The 26,771-nt window shown below is 42.2% G+C and overlaps 2 protein-coding genes and 1 long non-coding RNA gene across 4 annotated transcripts; 2 read left to right on the forward strand and 1 right to left on the reverse strand.

Annotated features, from left to right (window-relative positions):
* Window positions 1-15: 15 nt before the first annotated feature.
* LOC115177252 (metal regulatory transcription factor 1) lies at window positions 16-19,297 on the forward strand. Of its 2 annotated transcripts, none has more exons than XM_029737862.1 (11): window positions 16-211; window positions 3,151-3,711; window positions 7,336-7,574; window positions 12,381-12,512; window positions 12,933-13,006; window positions 13,369-13,505; window positions 13,935-14,012; window positions 14,208-14,310; window positions 14,407-15,065; window positions 15,149-15,215; window positions 16,234-19,297. In XM_029737862.1, exons 2-11 carry the CDS (start codon window positions 3,217-3,219, stop codon window positions 16,764-16,766), a joined length of 2,517 nt encoding a protein of 838 aa, XP_029593722.1. In that variant the 5' UTR covers window positions 16-211; window positions 3,151-3,216; the 3' UTR covers window positions 16,767-19,297. The 2 variants fall into 2 exon arrangements, with proteins under 2 accessions (XP_029593722.1, XP_029593724.1); XM_029737864.1 differs by lacking the exon at window positions 16-211 and adding an exon at window positions 2,156-3,033.
* A 2,409-nt stretch (window positions 19,298-21,706) lies between these two features.
* LOC115177254 (uncharacterized) lies at window positions 21,707-22,868 on the reverse strand. The gene is made up of 3 exons (XR_003872379.1): window positions 22,829-22,868; window positions 22,390-22,480; window positions 21,707-22,303 (listed from the first exon to the last, which is right to left on the reverse strand). It is a non-coding gene; the product is annotated as an uncharacterized LOC115177254 (long non-coding RNA).
* Window positions 22,869-23,137: 269 nt separating this feature from the next.
* Window positions 23,138-26,723, forward strand: yrdc (yrdC N(6)-threonylcarbamoyltransferase domain containing). Its single transcript, XM_029737866.1, has 6 exons — window positions 23,138-23,379; window positions 24,642-24,837; window positions 25,106-25,220; window positions 25,427-25,546; window positions 25,685-25,815; window positions 26,016-26,723. The coding sequence occupies exons 1-6, from the start codon at window positions 23,205-23,207 to the stop codon at window positions 26,083-26,085; spliced, it is 807 nt and encodes a 268-aa protein (XP_029593726.1). The 5' UTR covers window positions 23,138-23,204; the 3' UTR covers window positions 26,086-26,723.
* The last annotated feature ends 48 nt before the right edge of the window (window positions 26,724-26,771 follow it).

Here is a 26,771-nt window from a genome sequence, read left to right on the forward strand (position 1 = left end):
CATGATTCTAGATCGCATATTTCATTTCAGTAGTTTCGATTTCATTATAGGGGGACTGGTGTACATGGGAGGGGTATATTTCCCAGAATACAACACGAGGAGAGGCTGAAATATGACGTTTATATTTAATCATGGTACCACTAGGGAGGGGATGGGAAGAAAGTGCTAAGCTACCCGAAACACAAACCAAGTCGGCATTTGCGCTGCACGGGTAAATGTTTTCTGTCTTGTATATTTGCTTCTAGTGGAGCCCTGAAAATTGGCAAAGTAAAAGTTATCTGCTTCGACGGGAGATTTATCGACAGACAGCCAGTCAAACTAACGTTAGCTGGCAAGCTAGCACTACGTTAGTTCACAGATTTTTTAGCTAGCGGTAACGTTGCCGAACTAGTTAGCTAGTAACGTTCGATATCTAAGCATAACATACCCTGCTTGTTGTTTTACGCTGCATGCTTGGTAGCTGCTTATCATGCACTTGTTCATTGGTATTATAGCTAGTCTGAAACGTTGATGATTAACGTTAGCTAGATTGACATTATTTTCAACAAACACTATCGTTCAAGCCAACGTTACGTTAGCTAAACGTTAGCAAAATAGCGTTGTCAAAAAATAGCTGTCATGTTTTCATTTGAGTTAACATGCTATGTAAAAGTGTTTAACTAGCGAGACATTTGCATATTAACGTTAGCAAAATAGCTAAGTTGGTTAATTGAACTGTCATGTCGATCGAAGTCAACTAGCTAACTATTGATATCTTTATTTAGCTAAGGTTATCTAGTTATTACGAACGTTATCAGGATGGAAGTTGGTTGTCCTTGCAACGCTAAAGTTAGCTGCCCAACGAACGTTAGCTACCTAGCCAAATAATTACAACTATTCACGAACGCTCTAGCTAGCTACTAGTGATGTCGTCGCGTTGTATGGAGCCTTTAGTCAAAAGGCGAAATCACAGATGAGTATGACATGCCATCTTTAACTTGTCTCCTGAATGTGTTTGTAAATATCGTTGGTGTGTAATCCTAGCTAAGGTAATACTCACTGTCCATGATAAATCAACTTTGGCTGGCACCCAGTGGCGGTTCTAGACCATTTCAACTGGGGGGGCCAAGCTGGGGCCAGTTGTACTGTTAGAGGGGCCAGTTACATTAGACGTTATTGTTGTCATATCGTTTTCTTCACTGCATTGCAGGCATTAGCAGGCAAAATACCATGTTCATAATCATCATTGTTGCCACTGTCTAATAATGGATGTAAAAAAAAGAACAAAAGCAAAAATGAGTTATGTAAAAATTATTTTATACTCCACATTTAGGGGGGCCACAAGGGGGTCCAAAATTGTTATCACAGGGGCACTGCCCCCCCCCAGAACCGCTAGTGCAGGCACCACTGTGCTGTCAAACGAAATCAGGAAGTTCTAGAACTATATGGGTGGCGAGATGGTTAGTGCCTAGGAACATACAGACCATTCAAATGAAACCAAATCAAATGTTATTTGTCAAATGCTTCGTAAACAACAGCCAGACTAACTGTGAAATGCTTACTTACGACCCTTCCCAACAATGCAGAGAATAAAAAATAGAAAAATAACACTAGGAATAAATACACAATGAGTAACTTGGCTATATACACAGGGTACCAGTACCATGTGCGAGGTAATAGGTGTATATATGTACATATAGGCTCCCTATGTATATATGGGCTCCCCAGAGCGGTCTAAGGCACTGTATCTCAGTGCAAGAGGCATCACTGCAGTCTCTGGTTCAAATCCAGGCTGCATCACATCTGGCCATGATTGGCCCGGTGTTGGCTGGGGCAGGCCAGCAATGTAAATAAAAATTTGTTCTTAACTGATAATAATATAGGTAGAAATAAAACAAAACGTGTGTGTAGGTAGGAATAAAGTGACAAGGCAACAGGATAGATCATAAACTGTATCAGCAGCGTATCGGATTAGTCAAAATAGTGTAAAAAAAGGGTCAATACAAATACTCTGGGTAGCTATTTGGTTAAATATTTAACTAAAGTATTTAGTAGTCTATAGATTGGGGGTAGAAGCTGTTCAGGCTCTTGTTGGTTCCAGACTTTGTTCATCGGTCCAGCTTCTCGTGCGGTAGCAGAGAGAGCAGTCTATGACTTGGGTGCCTGGAGTCTTTGACAATTTTTAGGGCCTTCCTCTGACACCGCCTGGTATAGAGGTCCATTTGGGTGTTATTGGATTTATTTGCTATTTGTTAGCCACTCTGACACATTTTCTACATCGAATTAGTAGCCTTCTGCAGTTGAGCTGGCTCCTTATTGGAAATGGTTCAAATCTACCCATGTAACAGTCATACTCAGGCTAATTCATACAACAAATTCCATTTTTGGCTACATCTAGACCTTATTCCAATGCATCGTAGAGAATAGATGAGTTTTATAATTTCACTCCAGCATTAGGGAATAGGTATAACTGTCTACCTTTTAGACAAGTGTTATGGCGCTATGCATGGCATGTTTGAAGATGACGAGTAGCCTACACTATACCACTTTAGTAACCAAACTTTAGGCTATAGATTTTATGGTTTTTAACTGGTACTGCCAGAGAACTGTTCAGGTATCTTCTCCAGCTGCATTCTCAACAGTTAGGTGTTTGCTTCTAGAGCAAGTGTTCCATGCTTGTCTTTGGCATAAAAATAGCTGCTCTGCATTGTCCAACTTTACCTACCTTTTGCAATACTCAACCAAATAACTTTCCAAGTATCTATATTCTGCTCTTGGAAGGTGGAAAAATTAGCCTCAAGTGTCAAAGCCTTTTTGTTTTTTGTTTTTTTCCCTCAGATTTCCTGTTTACAGTATTTTATTTGGAGTCATGTAGGCCTCCCCCTTTTGGCCAAATAGCTACTGCGTTAGCCCAGGTCACTGACTGAAGCTAGGCTCTAGCTACTTTCATTGCAAGGAATCATAATTTGTTATATTCTTTACTTCAATGGCTCTAGACGTAGCAAGCAGAGAGATTGTTTCTGTTAACAGAATTGTTTTGAAATTCAGGAAGAGGTAGGTCAGCACTCACAGCCCTGCATTTAAAATGAACACTTTGATTTTTGAAGGGGCACAGCACAACTCCTAATAGCCACCACCCTCACACTTTCCTGTCTATCCTCCACTGTGCAGGAACAAGTGAGCACGCCGTCCTCTGTGCACACTCACCCACCAGAGGCGGCCAGTCCAGCTAGGACCATGAGCGAGCGTGGCCCTCGCACGGAGGCCTCCATGTTTTTGAAGGTGGAGGTGGACCGCTTCGAGCGCGATGACAAAGAGGACAACGATGAAGACAAGATGGCGCACTACGACGACGACAAAGATGACGACGACCTGATGTCAGCACCCTCGGGCTCCCGCGTCTACGACCGCACTACGGTGCTCATCGAGCAGGACCCCATCCGGCTGGACGAGGAGGGAGAGGAGGACCATGGACACTGCATTGGGGGGGACCACGACGACGGGGGCGCTTTCCTGGTGGACGGGGATGAGGAGGAGGAGGAGGAAGAGGAGGAGGGCTCTATGACCTTCATGGGCGACCAGGACGGCATGTCGCAGGGATACGTGCATCACACCATCTCGCCCGACCAGATCCAGTTCATCATCAACCCGGGGTCCATGGCCATGCCGCGCAACATCGAGGGGGCCACCCTCACCCTGCACTCGGAGTGTCCGGAGACCAAGCAAAGAGAGGTATGTTGGCTTACGTGCCCCCTCACCAATGAAATGCGTGGTGTGACGCTGTGTGGAGGTCATACAGCGTGTTTGAGGGGATCCGTTTGGGCATGGCAAGGCGCAGAATCACTAATCTTGATCACATATTGAGTAGTCATTCAGAATGCAAGGGGGTTTGTAGATCAGGGATTTTGCACTGCCTGAATTAAATGTACTTGATCTCAACACACAATTAGCCTAGTGTGTTGTGTTAAGTAACAATAATAGAGACCCCATGTTGAGAGGGAGCAACGCGAGGCGTGAGCAGGGAGAGTAAATTCACTGGGTGAACGAAATGCTTTTGATTTGCCTAGTGAGCTACGTTCTCCTCAAGACCTTTCTGCTTCCACCTGGTTTCAGTGGTGTAAACTCCTTAAGTAAAAAAATACTTTAAAGTACTACTTCAGTAGTTTTTTGGGGTATCTGTACATTACTTTACTATTTATGTATTTGACGACTTTTACTTTTACTTCACTACATTCCTGAAGGAAATAATGTACTTTTTACTCCATACATTTTCCCTGACACCCAAGTACTCGTTACATTTTGAATGTCATCCCTACTGCATCTGATCTGGCAGACTCACTAAACACATGCTTTGTTTGTAAATTATGTCTCAGTGTTGGAGTGTGCCTCTGGCTCTCCGTAAATTAAAAAAAACAAGAAAATCATGCTTAATATAAGGAATTTGAAATAATCTTTACTTTTGATACTTAAGTATATTTTAACAATTACTTTTACTTTTGATACTTAAGTATATTTAAAACCAAATACTTTTTTACTTTTACTCAAGTAGGATTTTACTGGGTGACTTTTACTTGGGTATGACAATTGGTACTTTTTCCACCACTGCGTTGTTTTATATGATAAATGTTTAACCCCTCCTCCCCTGTGTACCGTACAGCACACATAGAAAATGACTCATCTGAAGCTTGTGCAGTGTCATTATCATGGCAGGTCTAGTGGCTTCAGACTTTACGCCTAGCTCTTAATCATTGTGTAAGGCACGCTGGTCTGCAGAAGAGTACAATGGAGCTTGTTGGAGGGTTGCACATCTAGGCTATCTCTTCCTAAAATGCAAAGCAGCACCGTAACAACAGGCTAGCTCAGGGTCACACCAGTGGTCAGTTCAATACTACTCCTAACCAATCACGATGAGGCCCGGCCAAATATTGCACCCTCAATGCAACAAAGTTCCTGTTTGTTACCAGGTCCCCCTTTGTCACCATGTTGGCCAGTGCCATTAGGGTCCTTGTGCTGTCTTTGTGTTGAAGTGCTCTGCTGGAGCCAGACCACTCCTCCTCCTCCTAGCCTAGCTACTTGCATGATGTCATTGAGGGAGAGAAAATGTATTTTGCTTACTTACAATTGGATTTATGAAATCTCATCTACAGACTCTGAGCCAAAGATGCAATCACCCCAAACGATTGTTCCTCTCCCAACTCATGATTTGGCATCCGTTCATGTTGCTTCTCCAAAATATCTGTCCTCATTTCCTTTTGACTTTTGTCATAATTGCAGATGTGGATGCCAAACATTGCAGATGTTATTTTCAATGTTTATCTAGCCTAGGTGTTATAAATGTCTCAATGCAACACAAAGCAGTCTTTAGCATACCATTTCAGTAGGTCTTGCGGAATTCTTACATACCATTTCAGTAGGCTTTGCAGCATTCTTACATACCATTTGAGTAGGCCTTGCAGCATTCTTACATACCATTTCAGTAGTCTTTGCAGCATTCTTACATACCATTTCAGTAGGCTTTGCAGCATCTAGTTGCATTAGACACTCTCTGTGTAGCCTACTACTGGAGTGCTCTTTTCCCGCTGTGCATGTGGGAGGCGATGGCATGCCAATCTAGTTAACCTGTGTGATTTGAAGTGATGCTGCAGAAGTGGGGGAGTCGGTCGTGAAGCTGTGGGGGTTGAATAACAATACAGTACAGCTGATCCGCTGTAGCAGCACTGCAGCCAGGCTCCTCACTGTGTGATGTGCATGTTCATACTTCTTACTTCCCTTCCTTCTCTCTTGTGTTAGAAAAATATATATAATTGCACTCTTTATGCACATTCATAAGACCTTACACACTCACGCACACTAACACTCCAACACACACACATGCACATACTCACTTAATTTGCTCACACACACATAATACGCACACACATTTATTCTGACTCTACACGCACGCACACATTCATCATATACGCTGCTACTACTCTGTTTATCATATGTCCTGATGCGTAGTCACCTTACCCCTATACATATCACTCCAGTACACTCCCTGCATATTGTAAATATGGCATTGGAACTGATCCTGTATATAGCTTCTTACTTTCTCATGTTCTTATTTCTATTTCTTGTGTGTTTTTGCGCTACCTTGTGTTATTTTTAGTACATTGATATTGATTACTGCATTGTTGGGTTTAGAGCTTGTAAGAAAGGCATTTCACTGTACTTGTGCACATGACATTGAAACTTGAATGAATAGCACAACCAGTCAGTCATTAGGCCTAGTATCACCAAGGGACACGTTATGCTGGGTCGTATTCATTAGTGCACAATGTAGCAAAACGTTTCGCAACGGACAAGTTCAGGTAATCCTTTCGTATTTCAGTCACTTTTCTTCTGTTTGGACCCTGATGAATATGACCTCCGGCTGGGGTTTTTTCCTTCTATCTCCTCCTTAAACATAGGCCAACAGTTGTCTTAGCCATCTCGCGCTGCGTTTCTGTTAGGCTCCAGTGATTTGTAGGGTCATGCGGAGCCTGCTAGTGGACCAGTTATCATGGCTGGAATCCATCCTTTTGGAGAAATAATAGAAGACCTCTAGCTCTAAAAAATAACTTGAATTGGACAGGCTGCCTCACTATTGTGTCTAGTAGGGTGCGATGTGGCGATCCAGGAGTTACGTAAGGGGATGTAAGCCATTGTTGACTATTTATTAAGGGAAAAGAGTGTTGTTTTTTACGCGGTCAGGGCTGGTTGACTTTCTCTTGAAATTTGTGTAACAAAGCGTTTTTTTTTTTTACCCCCAGTCTAGAACAGGATCATGGCATTAAGTTATGGGGTATAACGCAAGCTCTGAAAATAGATTTGTTTGGTGGGGGGGGGGGATAAAGCTTGGATGGGAAGGCTTTGTGTTATGACAATGTAAGCTAGTGTGTTCTATGGGTATACGAAGGAGGGGAAAGGAGCCGGCTTTATTCTCTCCCCGGGGCCTTTTGTGTGAGACCAGAACAGAGCCATAGGACTGACTGCCACGGCCGCTGAATGCGGAGACTGCTGAGTTGAAACACGGTGCACATCAAAATCAGTCCGATGGAAATGGATGGGGGGGTCAAGTCACTGATGTCATGTGCGCTTACCCGCTCATGCGCCGTGTCATTGTTGCCTGTGCAAACACACCCCGTTTGTTTCTCGCTCTGGCTCTCATCCTATCGCCTCGCCTCCTTCTCAACCATATTGGAGGAGGAGAAGGTCCAAGGTCCCTCCCCTCGAACCTTATTATCCAAAGTCTTTTGAGAGGCGAGGAGAGATGTCGCAAAGAATCAAGGAAAGATTAATTAAGAAAAAGGAATTGTCTTCTTGTTTGTCACTCAGGTGAAGCGGTACCAGTGCATGTTTGAGGGCTGCACACGGACCTACAGCACGGCGGGCAACCTGCGCACGCACCAGAAGACCCACCGGGGCGAGTACACGTTTGTGTGCAACCAGTTGGGCTGCGGCAAGGCCTTCCTCACCTCCTACAGCCTGAAGATCCACGTGCGCGTTCACACCAAGGAGAAGCCCTTTGAGTGCGACGTGCAGGGCTGCGAGAAGGCCTTCAACACTCTATACAGGTGAGGCCCGACTAACACAAAGTTTACCAGCTGCATGTCGAAATATTCCCAGACATGCTGACTAATCGGATGACTATCTATTTACAGGTAACTGCCAAAATAAACGAAACGCCAACATAAATTGTCTTAATAGGGTGTTGGGAAACAACGAGCCGCCATAACAGCGTCAGTGCACCTTGGCATAGATTCTACAAGTGTCTGGAACTTTATTGGAGGAATGCTACACCATTCTTCCACCAGAAATTCCACCATTTGGTGTTTTGTTGATGGTGGTGGAAAATTGTCTCAGGCGCCGCTCCAAAATGTACCATAAGTGTTCAATTGGGTTGAGAGCTGGTGATTGAGACACACACACACACACACACACACCCTTTAAGCTCTTTTGAGACCCCTCTTTCAAAGTTACTGAGATCTCTTATTGTAGTCATGGTAGCCAAAATAATGGGCAACTGGGCATTTTTATACATGACCCTAAGCATGATGGGATGTTAATTGCTTAATTAACTCAGGAACCACACCTGTGTGGAAGCACTTGCTTTCAGTATACTTTGTATCCCTCATTTACTCTTTTATTTTGGCAGTTACCTGTATATGTAGGCCTATACTAAAGATGGATAGATAATAGATCAAAGGTAACAGGTAATAAATGATATGTAAAATAGATAATAACTAAGATAATAGATACAATATAAAAATATGTAAAGTGACATATCTAGCCTACACTTGGGGCCTAAAATGCCACTCAGATTCTTTACCATAATAAAAACACAAAACAACAAATGACCATGCTTGTTAATTTTTATAAACAAGAAATGTATTAGAAGTAATGTGGTATATTACTCAATTTCATTATTTTATCCAAAATGTTCAGCAGCCCCTTTAAGGGTGGGAGGTTACAGTTGTAATGGGGCCACTTGAGTCGTGTCACACGTGTCTGTGATTTGGGATCAGACTAGGACATCTCGTCGGTATCAGTTGAAGCAGCAGACTCAACTAACGTTGAAAAACAACCGAGCTTGTGAACAAAACAATGTGAATAGCCTATAAACACGAGGACAAAGACTAAATTAGACACATTTTTTCATTTTTACCCCGTCCCCCCGTCCCATTAAGCAAAATGGCGTTGAAAAAAATACCTATTTTCCAGACATTGAAGTTATGTTCAAATTAGGTTCTGAATGAAAGGTGAAAAGATACTTATTTTCCTGATGTTGAAAATGTATTTTCCAGATTTTGAAATCAGGCAAATTTTTGGGTTCTGATTGAAAGTTGAAAATAGACATCTATAAATTGCTTATGTTTGGGCCCAAATCAAGGCTGGTTTAGACGGTACAAAATCTGAACCAAACATAGACGGCGTGTTGGGAATGGACAGGCAAAATATCTTGCGGCCTTCCTTCAAAAAGGGGCACTCACTGCTTATCAAAAGGCGGCATCAGTGCTCACCTAAAAAGCCAATATGTCACTGGTTGAGAGAAATTGTCATTATTTTTGGGCAGAATTAAGTTAGGTTTTATGTGTTGTTGGAGGTGCATCTTGGCCAATTTGGCTCAGAAAATGCCGCCCTCGTCAATCTGCCGCCGTAAACGGACGCCTAATCCTGCTTAATGAGCGGGCTGGCAGTGTGTTTGCAACGCCTCCAAAAATGAATCTATCAGCGCTTCACTCAGGGCGCACAGCTCCCCTGCCAGGCAGTGTTGCTACGCGAGGTGGGATATAGGATTCGGCATTATTTGTGCGATTAGTAGTTATGAAATAATTTGGAAACGCTACTGCAACATCTTTCTAACCCGCACATGCTCATACTTGACTTTTGACTATTTTTATTTGCGAATGTAACGCTCTCACTTCCGAGCCGTGCAAGTTGTTGGTGAAATAGACATTCTTACCCGCCAATACCTAAATCTACTTGCATGTGGCAGGTGTTAATTTTATGCCCTGCCTACACCCATTCAGAGGTATTCTTCCATAGTAGATTAGCAAACAATGTGTAGGCTTAGGCAGTGTTGCCAACTCCTCAGTAAGGAAAGTAGCTATTGGCTGTCCTAAAAGTCGTCAAATGACGTCATCACCTAATTTGCATAATTGGCCATGTGCATGTAATTGTGATGGACGCTGTAGGAGAGAGGAATAACGTTGTAGGAGAGACAGAAAGTGAGTAAAAAACACCCTAAATATGTTTACAACTACAAATGAACTTCTGTCGATTCTTGGTTTTTTTTTATGTCACAATTCCAACCCTCCTCCTTTATCCGGGCTTGGGACCGGCAAAAGAGACACTCCGGCAGAGTTACTTAGATTTTTATAAAAATTTTTAGTTTAGTTTTTTACATTTACATCCCGCCCTGAATGTAAGCCAGGGCGGGATCAGCCAGCGGCGGCTTCCCGCATGCACGATTAATTTGCTGTCTGGACGCGGAGGGGTGAACATCTCCTGTTCTGACTGTAGCTGGGAGGGACTGCTGCGCAAGGACTGGGCCGCCTGTGAGTGCTTTGGGATGGAGGTGGGGCCCACGGCAGCACCCGCTGCTCGTTGAGAAGAGTAAGAACAATACGTGCTTTAACGTCAGAGTCTCCAAAAGTCTCCAATAACACCAGAAAAAGTCGCTAGATTTGTCACTAGTCGCTTTTTTGAAAATGTGTCGCAAGAGGGGTCTGAATACTCGCTAAATATAGCGACAAAGTCGCTAAGTTGGCAACACTGCTTAGGGCTGTAACAGTCATGGATTTTTGGTTGACTGTTATTGGTCAGCTAATTTATCGATGTCATGGTAATAGCTGTTCTAATAGCAAAACCTTTCCCATCCTCAGTCAGCTGTTAGTTCCACAAAAAAAACGGCTATTTTTATGACGGTCTTCATCCATAACCGTCAATTATGCAGTTATATGGTAATCGTGCCAGCCCTAGGCCTAGTTTCTTCATTCAGTCTGAGATTGCATAAAGGAGGATGTGTCAAAAAGAGGATGTGCTTGCTTTTCTTATCTACAGCACATTTTGTCTGTAGGCTGTGGTGGTTCATTTCTGCATTAGCAAATGAGGAGAGTTACAAACTTCACACACCAGTCAGAGTTATACTTAAACTACATCTTTAATAATAAGAGCTTTGCAATAGCACTTTACTTTCAATGATGCGCCATTGAAAGTGACAACACAAAAGTACAAAGATCTTTTATAGCCAAGATACACCCCTCTCAACCTACAGGACGAACCACAGATCTTAGGAACAGTTCACAAAGAAAGACTTTTACTTGAGAGAGGAGTATCCCATAGCCAGATGCATTCGCTATAAACTATCGTTCAGTTTGGTCCCTAAGACGAGGTTCTAATCTCGTTCCTGGTACTTCATAGCACAAAAACATTACCTCATGTTATTCTGGAACGCTCTTTAGGTTTTATCACCCAAAGACATCATAAATCTCCTCAGTGCTATCTCATAGAGGCCCATCCTCAGTAAAACACACACACACACACACACACAATAGTTAACAGAATACTCTATTCTGTCAAATAAAACAACCATTATAATACAATACAAGCATTATAACATAATCTTGCAATTTTCCACGACAAGCCCCAAGCGTTTTGTCAGTCCAAGTACTGAACAGTGAGTGCTTGTATGCATTGTTGGGTGTTCTAGCCTAATTTCAAATCAAAATCACATTTTATTAGTCACATGCGCCGAATACAACAGGTGTAGTAGACCTTACAGTGATATGGACTTTGTTTTATCTCCCAATTTAGTTTTCTAATTTGACTGAGTTCTTTGTTTTGTAGTGTCTGCTGCATTTAGCTTCTTTGGTTTAGCACTCAATGAAGGCGTTATAAATGGAGGCCCTCAGCCAGGCCAGTAGTAGGCTAGTCAGCCAGTGGCTCCAGTGTTGTGACATTGAACCGAAGGCCACTGAGACAGGCGGTGGTGGAAGCGTGCCACCATCGACTCCCCTGTCAGGGTCCATTTATCAGCACAGCCAAGCCAATGTGTTGTTTCCCCCTAAACACATTACTTTGCTCTTATCAGAACCATGCTGCCTTGTCCTCTCCAATAAGGGACACGGTGGCACTACATTTCTACTAGGCTACGGGTCCTGTTCATTAGGCACCAAACAGATGAAAACCGACTGAAACAGGGAAGGACTACCTTCACTTGCCGAATAAGAATTGCTAATTTTGGTTTCCCATTGCTTCCCCTAATCAACATGACCCTGGATTGTGTCCTTAAAAGTTTTTAAAGCAAGTTAAGGTTGTTATTTTCCAATTGGTCTCTTTCTCCAGAGAAAGGAGTGCTACCTAATCTTCTAGGCCCAAGTGTTTGCACATTAACAGTCTGCTGTGTTCTAATGTTTTTGGAATGTTTATTTAATTCAAGACGGTGAGAACATTTTCAGCAGCTCAGTATTTTTGCTCTTATTAACAAAGCTACATTTCCACTTGGAAGTAGGCCTACCATTTAAATGTCAATTATTATATTTGTAGTAAAGGAATAAAATTTGACGAGAGGAGCACATCATTTTTCACCCTTAAGTTTTTGATTTTATACTGTAACTCTCCGGTCCGGACCACTGCTTCCTGCTTCTCGATTGGCTCTCGTTCGCTGAGGTTGAAAACATAAACAATAGTACACAACTTCACGTCCATGCAACTTTTTGGGGGGGATTATGACACGGTTAGAAAGCAGTAATAAGCTATCTATCTCTAAGACGTATTCTTCCAAAACGACAAGGAAATTGAATTTATCCCCCAAACGTGACACGTAGCTCCTTTTTAAATCTTCCCCGTGGTTGATTGTAATTATCTCCTCTCGGCAGACTGAAAGCGCACCAGAGACTGCACACGGGGAAGACGTTCAACTGTGAATCGGAGGGATGCACAAAGTACTTTACCACGCTCAGTGACCTGAGGAAGCACATTCGCACTCATACAGGGGAGAAACCATTCCGGTGAGTTATCCGACTCCACGAACCCACCCTGGTTTATCTTGCACAAGGGGAGGAAAGACCGCTGCCTTGGATATAAAGCAAGGACATTATCTGGTCATGTTTGGATGAGGATGCCTTTTTCTTGATATGAGATCTTCTTTGCATATAAACAAATGTAGCCTAAAGGAGTGGGGGAAAATGCACATTGAGGGGATTATATCTTTCATCTGTTCTGATTAGTTTTGGTTTTGTATTGGAAGAACGGTGAGGGGCATGACACTGCTTTGTGGCGCACCAACAACAAAAAAACAAAAATTTTATGCATCAGGTTTTCTAATATCCGCATTTTTAAATTATTCTTCGTCAGCTTAATCTCCACATGTTTTTCTCTATTGCTGTTTGGCTTACATTGACTGATCATTTGTGTGATCTTCCCTCTAGGTGTGACCATGATGGTTGCGGCAAGGCGTTTGCTGCCAGCCATCACCTAAAGACGCACGTGCGGACACACACAGGTACGCTTTACTACTACTTCTGTTTGGAAAATAAATTCTCTGTCAAATCTCAGAATGACAGTCAACCAATCATTAATCCACATTCCACACCTCAGAGACAGAGAGTAACGCTTAATATCTCAATTTTAACATTTTCTAATATTTTCTATTAGGAAATGATAGCGTTTGATTTAACATTACTTTTCGATTGGAAAATGTTTGTCAAGCAGACCGAATAGTCATTTCCCTTGGCATACAGTCATTTCCCTTGGCATACAGTCATTTCCCTTGGCATACAGTGAAGGTGACCCTCTTCCTTCCTTCCTTCCTTCTCTCTCGTCTCTCTCCCCCCGCCCTTCCCCCTCCATCCTTCCTTCCATCAGGGGAGAAGCCTTTCAACTGTCCCAGCAACGGCTGTGAGAAAGCATTCAGCAGCCAGTACAGTTTGAAGAGTCACGTCAGGGGCCATGGGGACAAGGGCCAGCCCTTCAGTGTCACCCTCACTCACCCTCTGTCCGAGGTGAGCCATACGTAAATCAAAGCATCTATTTCAGACAGGTCACGTGTGGCTCATTTTTGGTAAGAGCATGGCGCTAGCAACGTTATAGCCGTGGGTTCGATTCCTGCTACGGCCACCAATTTAAAAAAAAGTATGCACTCACTGTTCGATGAAAGTGGCTGAATAGAGTGCATTGTTAGCATTCATTTTAAGATATGTTTTTTTTTTCATGGGTAAAGTAATTTATTTCTACCTACAACATTGTGCCTGCAATCAGTACAGTCTGTTTTGATTGTTTTTATGATCTACATTCTATCCTTATGTATCTTTATGACTTTAGATGGCTTTTGCTCAATAATGGAAGGCTTCTTGGCTTCTCCAATGTCTCGTTCTGTTAATGTTTCTAGGCAGTGGAAAATGTAAGTTGGGCCTATTCCTCTCTAATTACAGGATGCAAACCATTCACTGTGCCTCAGTGACTTGAGCCTCATCTCGACTGACTCGGAGCTCAGAGAAAACATCCACAATGTGAGTGTGCGCGCATTATTTCATCAGCCCTTATTTGACTTTATAGGTCCATGTATGAACAATTTATTTTGTGGTGGGGTACTATGACAGCAAAAACAACCATATTTGTTTTGTTTCTGTATAAAGGATCAATAAAGGCTTATTGTAAGACAGACATGTATTATCGTGTAATGCTTTGTTACATCTGTGTTACAGTCTCAGAACTTGGACTTGAGCAGTGTTACCCCCGTGAGGATCTTCGAGCTCATGTTCCAGAGTCCGGAGAACAGTGTTAATCAAGACGATGCACATCCTCACGGCAAGTACCCATCACAATCTATAAACTGTAACTCGGGTTGATTTCAGTGCATTTTCAGGCTAACTTTTGCTCTTTGTATTTGTTAATATTTTTCAGAGAGCCTTGTCGAAGCCTTTGGCCAGGAGACTGGTCAGTCCACCATGGGCGATGGATCCACCCCCATCTCCTTCTCATTCTCCCTCATCCCTTCCTCCTCATCCTCCTGTTCCCACTCCCACCCACACTCTTACCCTCACTCCGACACCACCTCCACCACTGTCCTGGAGACTTCCTCCCAGCTCCCTCTTAGCCAAACCCCCTCTTCCCAACCGCCAGCATCTCCTGCCACCATTAGTAATGTTACCGCAATCAGCTCCACCCAGCCCCTCGCCACCTTCGTACCCTTACCCACTGCCCTGCAGACACCAGATGTGCCTGCCCCCTACGTGGCGCTGCCCGCCCAGACCGCTCCAATAGTGCCCTCTGCTGCGCCAGTAGTGGTGCCAGGCCCAGCCCTCGCCAACGCGGCTCTGGGCGCTGTAGTCGCTGCCACCCCCACAGAGACTGTGCCGCTGCCGGCCGTGGCTCACACTCACACCGTGCCTTTGGCCAGCAACACCAACCCTGCCCTGGCGCCCCCAGCCTCTGCCCCCACCATCGCCCCAAGCCACAGCCACACCCAGAGCCTGCTGCAGCCCAGCATCGTCATGTCTGACCAGAACCTGCAGTGGATCCTTAACACCGCTGCCAACAGCCAACAGAACCCAGAGCAAGCGGTAAGAGTGCCGGTTAACATTGAATTGATAGTTTGGGTGGGTGCTGAAGCATTTGTGTGGACATCAATGTTGTTTGTTTTCAGCCACACGGAGGTCCAAAAGTGGAGAAGGTCTTCTTTACCACAGCCATACCAGTAGGAGGAAATTCAGGTGAGATTTGTCCTCTACTTTTACCAGTGTGATTATTAACAGCAATAATGCTGCACTGACCCACATTAAAAAATACTATAGTATACTGTAGAATAATATACTACACACTGTAGTATCCCTTGATCATGTACAGTACTCACTATATCATTTTGTAGTATATGGTAAAACACTATAGTAAATACTACAGTAATGTCTGCAAAAACACTACAGTTTGCAAAAACACTCGTTTTTAACTATAGCAATACAGCTGTATTTAATTTGCATATAGTCTGCCCGTTCCCCTTCCCCATATCCCAATTTGTGCCACCCATAAGTGAGAAACCTACAAATATTGTGTTCTCTTCAGGTTTTAGAAAAGAGCAGAAGCTCTGAACTATTTGTTCAGACCACAGTCCTACCTACCTACAGGTTATGGAAAATGTGCTATTTTAGTATTTGTCCGGTAGGTTTCCTCAAGGAGAAAGCTCCCACTTTATGCAAATACTACGGTATACTAGTCATGTCCACACATAAAAAAAACACTACAGTGAATCTACAATAAATTATTTTTACTGTTCTAATTATGTTGGTAACCAGTTATAATAGCAATAAGGCACCTCTGGGTTTTCTGATATATGGCCAATATACCATGGCTAAGGACTATGTCCAGGCACTCCGCGTTGCGTCCTGCTTAAGAACAGCACTTAGCCGTGGTATAGTGGCCATATACCACACCCCCTCGGGGCTTATTGCTTAATTATAAATTGGGTGGTCCAAGCCCTGAATTCTGATTGGCTGACAGCCGTGGTGTATCAGACCGTATACCACGGGTATGACAAAACATTAATTTTTACTGCTCTAATTACATTGGTAACCAGTTTATAACAGCAATAAGGCACCTCGGAGGTTTGTGGTATATGGCCAATATACCACGGCTAAGGGCTGTGTCCAGGCACTCCGCGGTGCATCATGCATAAGAACAGCCCTTAGCCAATTCGTGCCTAATGAAATACAACCCTTGTTTTGTAATGTGTTACAGGCAACTCTGTCCAGCAGATCGGCCTCAGCCTGCCCGTCATCATCATCAAACAGGAGGAGTCCTGCCAGTGCCAGTGTGCCTGCAGGGACTCTGCTAAAGACAAGCTCTCCAACAAGAGCAGCAACGCCTCGGCAGCAGCACAACAACAGCCCACAGTGCCCTCCGCTCCTCTACCACCCACCGCTCTCGTGGCACTGCCCTTTCCCCCCGTACTCCCCCCGGCACCCTCTTCCCCCTTGTGCTGCCTCCCACCGCTCACCTCGGAAGTGAACGAGTCCCCTCCTCTTCCCCAAACAGGAGCGGTACTAGGACTGGGTAGCCCCTCGACCTCTGTACAGACGTCCCCCCCAGGGGTGACCACGGTGACCAACCCCCCTCCTATCACGTCCATGATGGCCAAACCATCCGTGTCGGACTTCCTGTCCCTGCAGAGCCCCGAGAGCACGGCCAACATCGAGGCTCTGCTACTGGTGACCAGCAGTGATGACTTCACTATGGCCACCGCTGGCACTAGCACTACCACCAACCCCTAGCGGACACTCAGGCTTCGTCCCTATTCTCCACTCTTCTCTTGCATACTCCCAGTCATGGATTTAAAAGCATTTTTGTGTAAGCATTGGGCAGAAGGAGTTTCTACCATTGTTAAATTAAAGGGAGTGTGCATATGCACACTTTAGAAGGATATAGAATCAGGACGCAGCCGTACTTGCTGATTTACCCACTACGCATCCGCTTTTCAATTATTGTAAGTGAAACTTAATGAGGGGGCTTATTTTGAAAAAGCAGCAAAATGCATGCCAGTCTAGAAAAGTGTTCTTAATTGGCTGGCTCTCCATCAAACAAGACAAGGTCCTAAGCACTGATCATTTGAAAGGCCCGAGGAACTATTGTGTGCTTCTAATATGGCGTGAAGCTGATTCCTGGGAGCAACAAAACATTGTCTATATCCATGTACTGTACAATAGTTCTTAACTGTAACTATTATGATTAGTTGGTAAGTGATTGACCAGAATGCACTGCATGTGAAGTGAATTGGAATTTCATCAACTATATTTCCTACAAGGAATTAGCAGTGTTGCCATTCCCTTAAAAGCAATGTCTTGCTAATGCCATAATGTGAAGAGTAATTTCCAGTGTTTTACCTAAATTAGCTAGTGTAGTCCAGATCATTGTTTTGTCTTTTGTCTCGCTTTGTTCGTTTTTGTCTTTCTTTACAGGTATATTTACTAATTGAAAAAGAAATTGCCTGTGACAGAAGTTGCTTGCCTTTTAAATATAATTTAGAAGTAAATACATTAGTAATAAGCCTATAACTTAATATTTAATTTGTCAATTATTTTTATTTATTGGAGAGAAAAAATCTAAATCTCTGACCTTAGACTGTTATCAAGTCACAGCTTATTCATCATCATTGTTAATTTATTCCACTTTTTGCCCAAGTTTTCTTTTTTAGTCCCCCCCCGTTACTGATTTCTGTTTTATGGAGCCCCTCTCAATCTGTTTCAGAAAGCTGTTTCAACACTGCACCGTATTGCAATTAATTGTATATCAAGGTTGTCAAAGGTCCTAAATTGAGTTTTGGTCTGCAAAACCTCTTCACAATGAAATCATGAATCAATGATGAAAATAATAGCTCACAACACTGTTTCTCTATGAATTATGACCCACTCAGGGATGCATCATGGCATATCTAATTTATACAGCTTGAGATTTTCCTTTTATTTAATAAGAGATTGTCCATTTAGACATTTTAGCAGTCAACTGCCCGGATGCCCATCGATTGTAGTAGCCCCCTTTTTCGGCTGCACTCTCCCCTCTTTGTGCACTGTCTAATATGACTAGTTATCTGCGTTATTACTATGACAATATTTAAATACCACTGCTGTCAGAAGGGGTTTCTGAAGGGTGTTGATGATGGTGTAAATATATTTAAATATATGAACACTTATTCCTTCAGATTGTTTTTAGAATGTATTTGTTTTGTATATACATTTTGAATATGTAGACTTGAACCTTGGAGACTAAAGAAAATAGCCCCTGCGCTGCCCTTTGTCTTTGCATTCTGCCCCCATGCAGATGCTCACACATCTTATGCAGAAGAGTTTAAAATGAAGCCTTATAATGGTTAGTTTTAGGGCCATTGGCTTCTGTGCAGTCAACATAGTATTTATTTTGAAATGCAAGTGTAAGTAACTTTCTTAGAGTATATGACGATATTGTTTCACATGGGACATAATGCAATGATTACAACAAAGAAATAAAAAATTGGAGAGAAGGCACTATGCCTAAATATCATGTGTAGAGCAACCTTGCCTTACTACAGGATATCTCACTTGCTGTGGCTTACTGAGCTGGCTCCTTGTCTTGTCAATCTTTGCCTATGGCTTGATTTGGACACGCTGCCTGACTACTTCCTCCTGTTCATCTAGTCTTGTTCAATGCCTTTTAGCAGCTGTCTACAAGTGGACAAAATGACATTGAAAAGGAATGCTTCATTTTTGTTTTGACGATTTAACAGATAAATGTGCCAAAAAATCAAATGATCCCCAATTATTATTTTTCTGTTTAAATTTTTTTTATGTGAAGATGTTACTGCAGAAATATACTGTAGACTGAAATTGTTTCTCTTGATTTTTTTGTAGTACTGTATTGTAGACAACATAATACTTTATTTTACAGATCACTACATCAATGTTGTAGTTGGAAATTGTAATTACATCAACATTTTAATTGCTAGGCATTGATTGACAGCAGCTATCATGTTCTATTATTTAGCATGGAAAGAGGGGCTGAGATCCAACCTAGGCCTCATCATGTATCATAGGATAACAGAGTACGCAGGAAATCTTTGTCTGGCAGACCTGAGTAGGAGAAATGTGTAAACTAACATGGGCTTTGCCCTTTTCCTGTTTTGAGATTTAACCGATACCAAAACTTGATGATAACCTGGAATATTGATTCATGTAGTTAGCGCTTAAAATTGGGTCCACTAGAATGTGAATTATCAAATGTTAAATAATTAGTTTCTTATTGATATTTATACTAAATAAAAATATTAACGCAACCATTTCTGAAAGATTTTACTGAGTTAGTTCAGAAAAGGAAATCAGTAAATTTGAAATAAATTCATTAGGCACTAATCTATAGATTTCACATGGGAGGGCATAGGCCCACCCACTAGGGAGCCAGGCCCAGCCAATCAGAATGTGTTCTTCCCAACAAAAAAGCTTTATTACAGACCTAAATAATCATCAGTTTCATCAGCTGTCTCGGTGGCTGGTCTCCGACAACCCCACAGGTGAAGAAGTTGGATGTGGAGGTCCTGGGCTGGCGTGGTAACACGTGGTCTGCGGTTGGACGTATTGCAAATTCTCTAAAACGATGGATGTGGCTTATGGTAGAGAAATGAACATTCAATTCTCTGGCAACAGATCTGGTGGACATTTCTGCAGTCAGCATGCCAATTGCACGCTCCCTCAAAACTTGACATCTGTGGCATTATGTGCCCAGCATAAGGTGCACCTGTGTACAGCTTCTTGATATGCCACACCTGTCAGGTGTATGGATTCTATTGGCAAAGGAGAAATGCTCACTAACAGGGATGTAAACAAATTTATGCACGAAATTAGAGAAGTATTTTGGGAGTATGGAACATTTCTTGGATGTTTTATTTATTTTCATGGAACATGGGACCAACACTTTACATGTTGCATTAATATTTTTGTTCAGTATAGGTATTCCCCTGACAATGCTGGTCAATAACTTGATGTATTGTAAATATGAACCCTGACCCACCGTCTTACTGCCCTCAACATGTTCACATCCAATTCGATGCATACCTTTTTAAAGAAAATATCTATGCAATGATTTGACTGCAGTATTCCTTAAAGTACAAAATGCAACAAAAAAAATCATGACCAACCTTTTACATCAATGTCTTGGTCCAAGTAAATCTGTTAAATCCATATTCAGGTTTGCTAATGTCAACTTTCAAGGCTCAACTTTCTCATTTGCAAAGCTCCATGTATGTAACCATTTTTGCTCACCAATCTTTCAGTATTCAACTTAGCGGTATGACCAACTTGGCATCCTATTTTGATCACCATGATCATCCATTTTATGTGAAGGTCCAATTTATTATGTGTGATGTTTGAGGTGGGGCTGTGAGCCTGGGCATTGGAAGGTTTTTTATTATAATTTTTTTACCCCCATTGCTTTCCATTGAATATTGAATCGTGTCTCTTTTTTTTACATGTACTTGTTTTGCCTCCCATGTGAGTTACCTGGTTAAACACTAACTGGATTTGCTTTGGGAAAAAATTACAATATATGATTCTGTTGTAAGAATTATTTGTGTCAAATGTTGTACGCTGCATCTTTTTAAAAGTTTTGGGTGAAAAACAATATTTTCTTGTGTTCTCATACTGTATGTGCTGTTTTTGCTCAAGTCATCTCAATGAACTTTATGTTAATCTGTAAGGGTGATACAAATTTTGACCCGATTTGTTAACCCAATTTAACAGTTTAGACCAATTGTTAGAATTGAAAGTGCTGGTTCTACCTTTGCTAGAAGATACTGACCCTACTGTTATGCTTGTTTACACTGAGCTGCACTAGGCTAAAAACGCAATCATGTTACATTAAGACACTGGAGCCGGCACCAGATATGGGTGGGAAAACGTACCTCAATGCAGGGATGGGATATGCCACAGTACTCCAAAAAAACGGCCCTTTTCATCCTCATGCAAGCTAGCAGTAGTCACAGCAGCCATTATGGAATGGCACAGATATCCACTAGTTACCACAAAGTCTAAATTGGCTATATTGTAAAAATTCATGAAAACAAGCTTTCTTAATTTAAGGAAAGGGTTAGGCATAAGATTAGCAGTGCGGTTAAGGTTAGTTTTAAAATTATATTTTGAGGAGAGAAATGGAAGAAATAGGTGGGGTTTATGACTGAATTCATGAAAACTAAAATGTGCTTTTCTTAATTTAAGGTGGGCAGTGTGATTAGGTTTAAAATCACATTTTGAGAAGAGAAATGGCAGGGTCTATGTCTGTAGCAGCTAGTGATGACCAAGGGTGTGTCACATTGAACAAAGAAGCTAGCTGATTGGCTGACACTGCCATTCCAAAATGGCTACGGTGTATACTGCTGGCTAGCAGGAGCACAAAAATGATAGTTTTCAGGGAAAACTAGCAGTATTTCAATCTTCTCTATGGATCTGTGTAAAGGTAAAATTGAGTACAGTAGAATATCCCAGAGGTACGTTTTCCGACACATCTCACGCCAGCTCCACAGTGGCCAGAGCAGCAGGTAGCCTAGCAGTTAAGAATGTTGGGCCAGTAACCGAAAGGTCGCTGAATCGAATCCCCAAGCCAACCAGGTGAAAAATCTGTCGATGTGCCAATGAGCAAGGCACTTAACCCTAATTGCTCTTGTAAGTCGCTCTGGATAAGAGCGTTTACTACATGACTAAAATGTAAACGTAAGCTGTGTAAACAAGGGTTTAGTCTGTCATGTTCAGCCTTTATGGAATACATTTTACTTAACCTGTAGGCTCAATTGTCAGGCGAATAACAGCTCAAATCGGGATTTTGTTTTTTTTTTGTAGCCATTGGTCAGATGCTTAGAATGGTGAGTTCATGGGTGCAAAACACTGGCAGTTGTTGAGATTTTGGAATTCTGTTCATAGTTAAGTACACATGATTGTTTTAATACTCTGTGTAAAATGAGGGGGAAACTTAATGCTTCCAGAGGAATTTCTTCAACACCCAAAGAGTGAGAAGTTGTGAAGGATTTCTATTTTTCAAAGAATGTATCGTGAAATTGGTTTGCTTACGTTTGTTTTGTATGAAGTAGTATTGTATAATAAAGCAATTACTTTTTGAATTGAGAGCAATATAATACTGATGAAATCTTATCGGACGTGTCTCCCATTTTTGCCCAAGCGAAAAAGTTAGATGAACCATGATAGTTTTTATTGACATACAAAATGATTCACATTTCCACCAAGAGTAAAATCAGTCACTTCGGAGCAGGGAATGATCCATCACTAAGGTTCTTCTCCTGTGGGGTTCAGAAAGATACTTCGGTTTGGTGGTTGACACATTTTTTCAGAGTTTGAAGCATGGAGAAACATACTCTTAAAATACCCTGCATGTCCACCAAGTCCTTCAGAACAGTGTTGCAGAGATCCATCTGTTCCTTCAGGGAGACCAACTGGTCTTGGAGGTCTTCAAGTAACTGTGCTGACCAAAACAAGGAGTTTACTTTTTGGTAATAAAATTAAGTTACCCTACAAACCAGAAACCAATAGAATGTAAAACCTCATAATTCAGTAAAGCACATAAATGTAGTTGACCATAAATAAGGTTATGAATTTTATTTAGATGAAGTGTCTGGATACCTTCAGTTTACTACCTCCAATTAGAGGTACTTTTTGAAGAATAAATTAAAGTCCCATTGCCAACCTGTGTGTTTAAAGAGTCTGTCTCATCATTTTGGGGAGCTGGAGCCCTCACCATATTATCTACAATGGAAATTACATTACAATTAAACAGACATATGGTTATTTGTGTAGTAAACTGTTACCTGGAACCGACGTAATTTTTGTTTCTCTTGAAAACCCCTGGCCTGTACACTTCTCTGTTACAGGTGATATAGTTGTACTAATTAGTAATTGATTGGAGGCATTGTTCAAGTTGAATAACTGAAGTTATCCTTGTTCATTTGATGTAATGGGCATGTACTATTTTGTTATTAGTTTGGATGAATATCACCCACTTGTTATACAAATTACAAAGCACATTTTGACCTTGTTTATACTAATTTAACTTGAATTTTATAAACGTTTAACGCTGTGTGCTTTCACTTTAAGGAAATGCGTGTCATTGTTTTGAGGGCGTTACCCGGAAGACGGTCAACGTTATTTCATCAGCCGACACAGCATGTAGCACCAGCACTTTCTATGAATACCTTTAAGTTTAGTTCTTACTTCATGATATTAAGACGCGTTTATAAGTCAGCCTTAGCGACCCGAGACGGAAGAGCTAGGTGCAAAGAACTGATGACTAAAATGCTGCGCTTGTCACCGCAGTCCGTCATGAATGGACCATCTGCCCAGTGTGAGGAAAGACTGCAAGGTAGGTTCAATATGTCACCATTCAAACTCAAACGCCAAGGTTCTACAGTGAAAATATTGTAAGTTGAATAGAGGTCATGATTGTCCATATGAGAAGCTAACTATCTTATTCTCATAGTTTCATCTAAGTGCACGTGTTACACCGGTGTTGTGCCGAAAAGCTCCCCCCTGACAGAATTGTACGCCCCCCCCCCCCCTTCGCTTGAACGCGCACGCACTGCATTCTTCATTGCTGCGACTTGCTTGTTGAGATTTCTGATCACGTTAGGCTGCGTTTCATTTGTCGGTTTGATCGCGGGGGAGGCACTAGTAATGTCTGCAGTTTTCGGTTTGGCTATTTGTTTCAAGTGTATTAGTCTATAAATACATCTCTGCCAAAATTCGTCATCTCTCCCATGTCTTATTCCTCTAGTAGTTGTTCAGAAATGTTTATTGCTTGCCTACATTTTACTCCCTCCTCTGTTTAATATAGCACGCATACATGAATTATTAATTTCGGTTGCCTATCCTAATGTGAAGTTTGTTCTATAGAAAGTATTTGACTCTATCCCCAAAATTAAGGCAATTATAAGGGGGCAAGGCCCCCTTCAAGAAGTTCGGCAAGGCCCCCTTCTAATTTTGAGTAATTGAATAACATGTATGTTTAAATTTATTTTGCAACACGCGAGCAGTGTGATGAGCATGTTAGGGCTCCCGAGTGGCACAGCGGTCTAAGTCACTGCATCTCAGTGCAAGAGTCATCACTACAGTCCTTGGTTGGAATCCAGGCTGAATCGCATCCGGCCGTGATTGGGAGTCCCATAGGGTGGCGCAGAATTGGCCCAGCGTCGTCCGGGTTTGGCCGGGGTAGGCCGTCATTGTAAATAAGAAATTGTTCTTAACTGACGTGCCTGGTTAAATAAAGGTTACATTTAAACATTTTTATGATGTATTCTGCAATAAATAAATGTTAACTTTTTGTCAAATGCTTTGCATTAGTCACGTTCTGTTGTGGGGGAGGTTGTTGAATGTCTACTCGTGACGCCTTCCCTGTAGCTCAGTTGGTAGAGCATGGTGTTTGCAACACCAGGGTTGTGGGTTCGATTCCCACGGGGGGCCAGCACAGAAAAAAAAATTAAGAAATGTATGCATTCACTACTGTAAGTCGCTCTGGATAAGAGCGTCTGCTAAATGACGTAAAAAATGACATGAGATCATACATCAATCTATGTAAGCTGTTTGCATAAGACCATTCATTCCTAATGGTTTGCTTTTGAAGTGTAGATGGTGCTGAAATCCTGAATTCAACAGTGAAGGCTTTAAAGGATGGGCAAGTTGTTGCTGTGCCAACGGACACAATATATGGCCTGGCTTGCTTGGCTCAGAATTCCAATGCCATCAAAAAGGTGTATGACATCAAAGGACGTAATGGTCAGAAACCACTGGCCATTTGTGTTGGAGAAATCAAAGACATTTACAAGTAAGTGTGCCTTGATGGTGTTCATATCATTGTCCTTGTGGCTCAATGTCTTGCAACATGCCTGACTCACACTATAGAGCTGAGCTGGACTGGCCTTGTTACACATCCACCGTAGTTGATTCAAATCTACCTTGCTGGAAAGGACAAAGTGAAAATGAAAATATCGGTGCCAGCATAGAAAGGTTTGGGTCGGCCCTATAATGTGAAAAAGGCAATATTGCAACCTAGCATTAATGTTCTATTTTTGACATTTTCCTTGTGGTGGCAGGTACTGTAAGGTGTCAGTCAAGGAAGAGCTGATAGGGGAACTGTTGCCTGGCCCTGTCACTCTAGTTCTGGAACGAGCTGAAGTACTCAACACTGACCTCAATCCCTTCACTCCGGTAAGACTTCCATAGACACGGACCATTACACAGACATGGACAATTCACTGCCCCTAAAAGATGACAAAATATACTAGAATTCATAAATCACTCAATTTGAAAATGTGTGTTGCTTTTCTGCGTGCTAGATTTTGGGTCTGACACTTCCTAAGTTAATTTATTGCATGTATTGGGCTGTTGATGATGCGTTTACCTGTTCCTTCCAGTTAGTAGGAGTGCGCATCCCGGACCATGCCTTCATGAGACGCCTCTGCCAGATGTGCAGGGAACCTCTTGCCCTCACCAGCGCCAACATCAGCTCCCACTCCAGCACTGTGGCTGTACATGTATGTAGAGAGAACCCACCGTGTGTGTGAGAACTGTTTTTAGAACATGAACTGGAGGGGAGGTGGAACTGCATCATTCTTCCGCTGGTGCTTAAAAGGACTTTTGCAAAAAAAGTTATACAGGGATTTTCTCCACAGGAGTTCCAGGATCTGTGGCCCCGGTTAGCAGTGGTGGTGGATGGCGGACCAATAGGAGACAAGAGTCGGTTGGGGTCAACAGTGGTCGACCTATCGGTGCTCGGCAAATACCGCATCATCAGACCTGGCTGGTGAGTAGTGATTCTGGCCTGCTCAGCAGATTATAGGCCACTGACTAATACATTTCAATCAAGTTATGTTCAGGTAATTCCGTGTTGTTAATTTATCAAAGTTAAAAGTACATGAGCACATTTTGGTGAGTGGTAGTTTAAACATGCAGTATAGTGAAAATGACCTGTGGAAGTGATAACCCCCTGCTCTTTTCTTTCAGTGCCTTCTCTTCCACAGTTGAGGTGCTGGAGCACAAATATGGACTGTCAGAAGACACAGGGGATCAGTGAGGTTTGCCCGCTCCAAATTCATACCACATGCTGAAACGTACAACCAGCAAGAACCTGTGCTTACCATGGCCAAATACAACTCTGAATGATGGCAATGCCTGCAACGCTGAGGCGAGTGACGAAATCGAGCTCGCTCATCTTTCTAAAGGAAGGACGGTCCTTTTGCACATTGCAGGCTATTGTGGAAAGCTCTGGGTTTCACTTAAGGGATTTGTTTTGTCATTCTGGGTTATTAGTTGTCCAAGCATTCTTGTTTCTATGGGAAAACCCAGGGCACGGAACTCGGTCTTTGCTTTACAAATTGACTTCATTGTGTGGAAACTAGGTTGTTTTATTCAAGAATGCTTACACCCAACAGAAGACCCCACTCTTGCCTCCTCTCTAGTGGGTCAAAATGGCAGACTTGGCACAGAGTAACGGTTGGAGTTCTACCCTGTTACTGTCATTTTGAGCTATGGCTAGGTTAAGCAAAGCTTCTATTTTATTGAGATATTTCAAGTGTCTTTTTCATGCATTTCTAAATCAAGCCTGTGTTTTATGAACTGATTCTGGAGTTTCAGGGATGTGAACATTGTTTAAATGCATTTTATTTTCATAGAGAATTTATTTAACATGGTTTGGAACCAATTTCAGACTAAGGCTGCATTTACACAGGCAGCCCAATTTTTATATATTTTTTGACAAAT

This window comes from Salmo trutta, chromosome 37 (genome assembly GCF_901001165.1).
Source record: "Salmo trutta chromosome 37, fSalTru1.1, whole genome shotgun sequence".
In the NCBI taxonomy this organism is placed as follows: Eukaryota; Metazoa; Chordata; class Actinopteri; order Salmoniformes; family Salmonidae; genus Salmo; species Salmo trutta.

Bases quoted from the DNA above. Each gene is read 5' to 3' on its own strand.
- LOC115177252 (XM_029737862.1), top strand. From the start codon at position 3,217: ATGAGCGAGCGTGGCCCTCGCACGGAGGCCTCCATGTTTTTGAAGGTG. The intron at 3,712-7,335 runs GTATGTTGGCTT...TTTGTCACTCAG, and splicing joins CGGAGACCAAGCAAAGAGAG to GTGAAGCGGTACCAGTGCAT. The intron at 14,013-14,207 runs GTGAGTGTGCGC...TCTGTGTTACAG, and splicing joins TCAGAGAAAACATCCACAAT to TCTCAGAACTTGGACTTGAG.
- yrdc (XM_029737866.1), top strand. From the start codon at position 23,205: ATGAATACCTTTAAGTTTAGTTCTTACTTCATGATATTAAGACGCGTT. The intron at 23,380-24,641 runs GTAGGTTCAATA...TTTGAAGTGTAG, and splicing joins GTGTGAGGAAAGACTGCAAG to ATGGTGCTGAAATCCTGAAT. The intron at 25,221-25,426 runs GTAAGACTTCCA...TGTTCCTTCCAG, and splicing joins ACCTCAATCCCTTCACTCCG to TTAGTAGGAGTGCGCATCCC.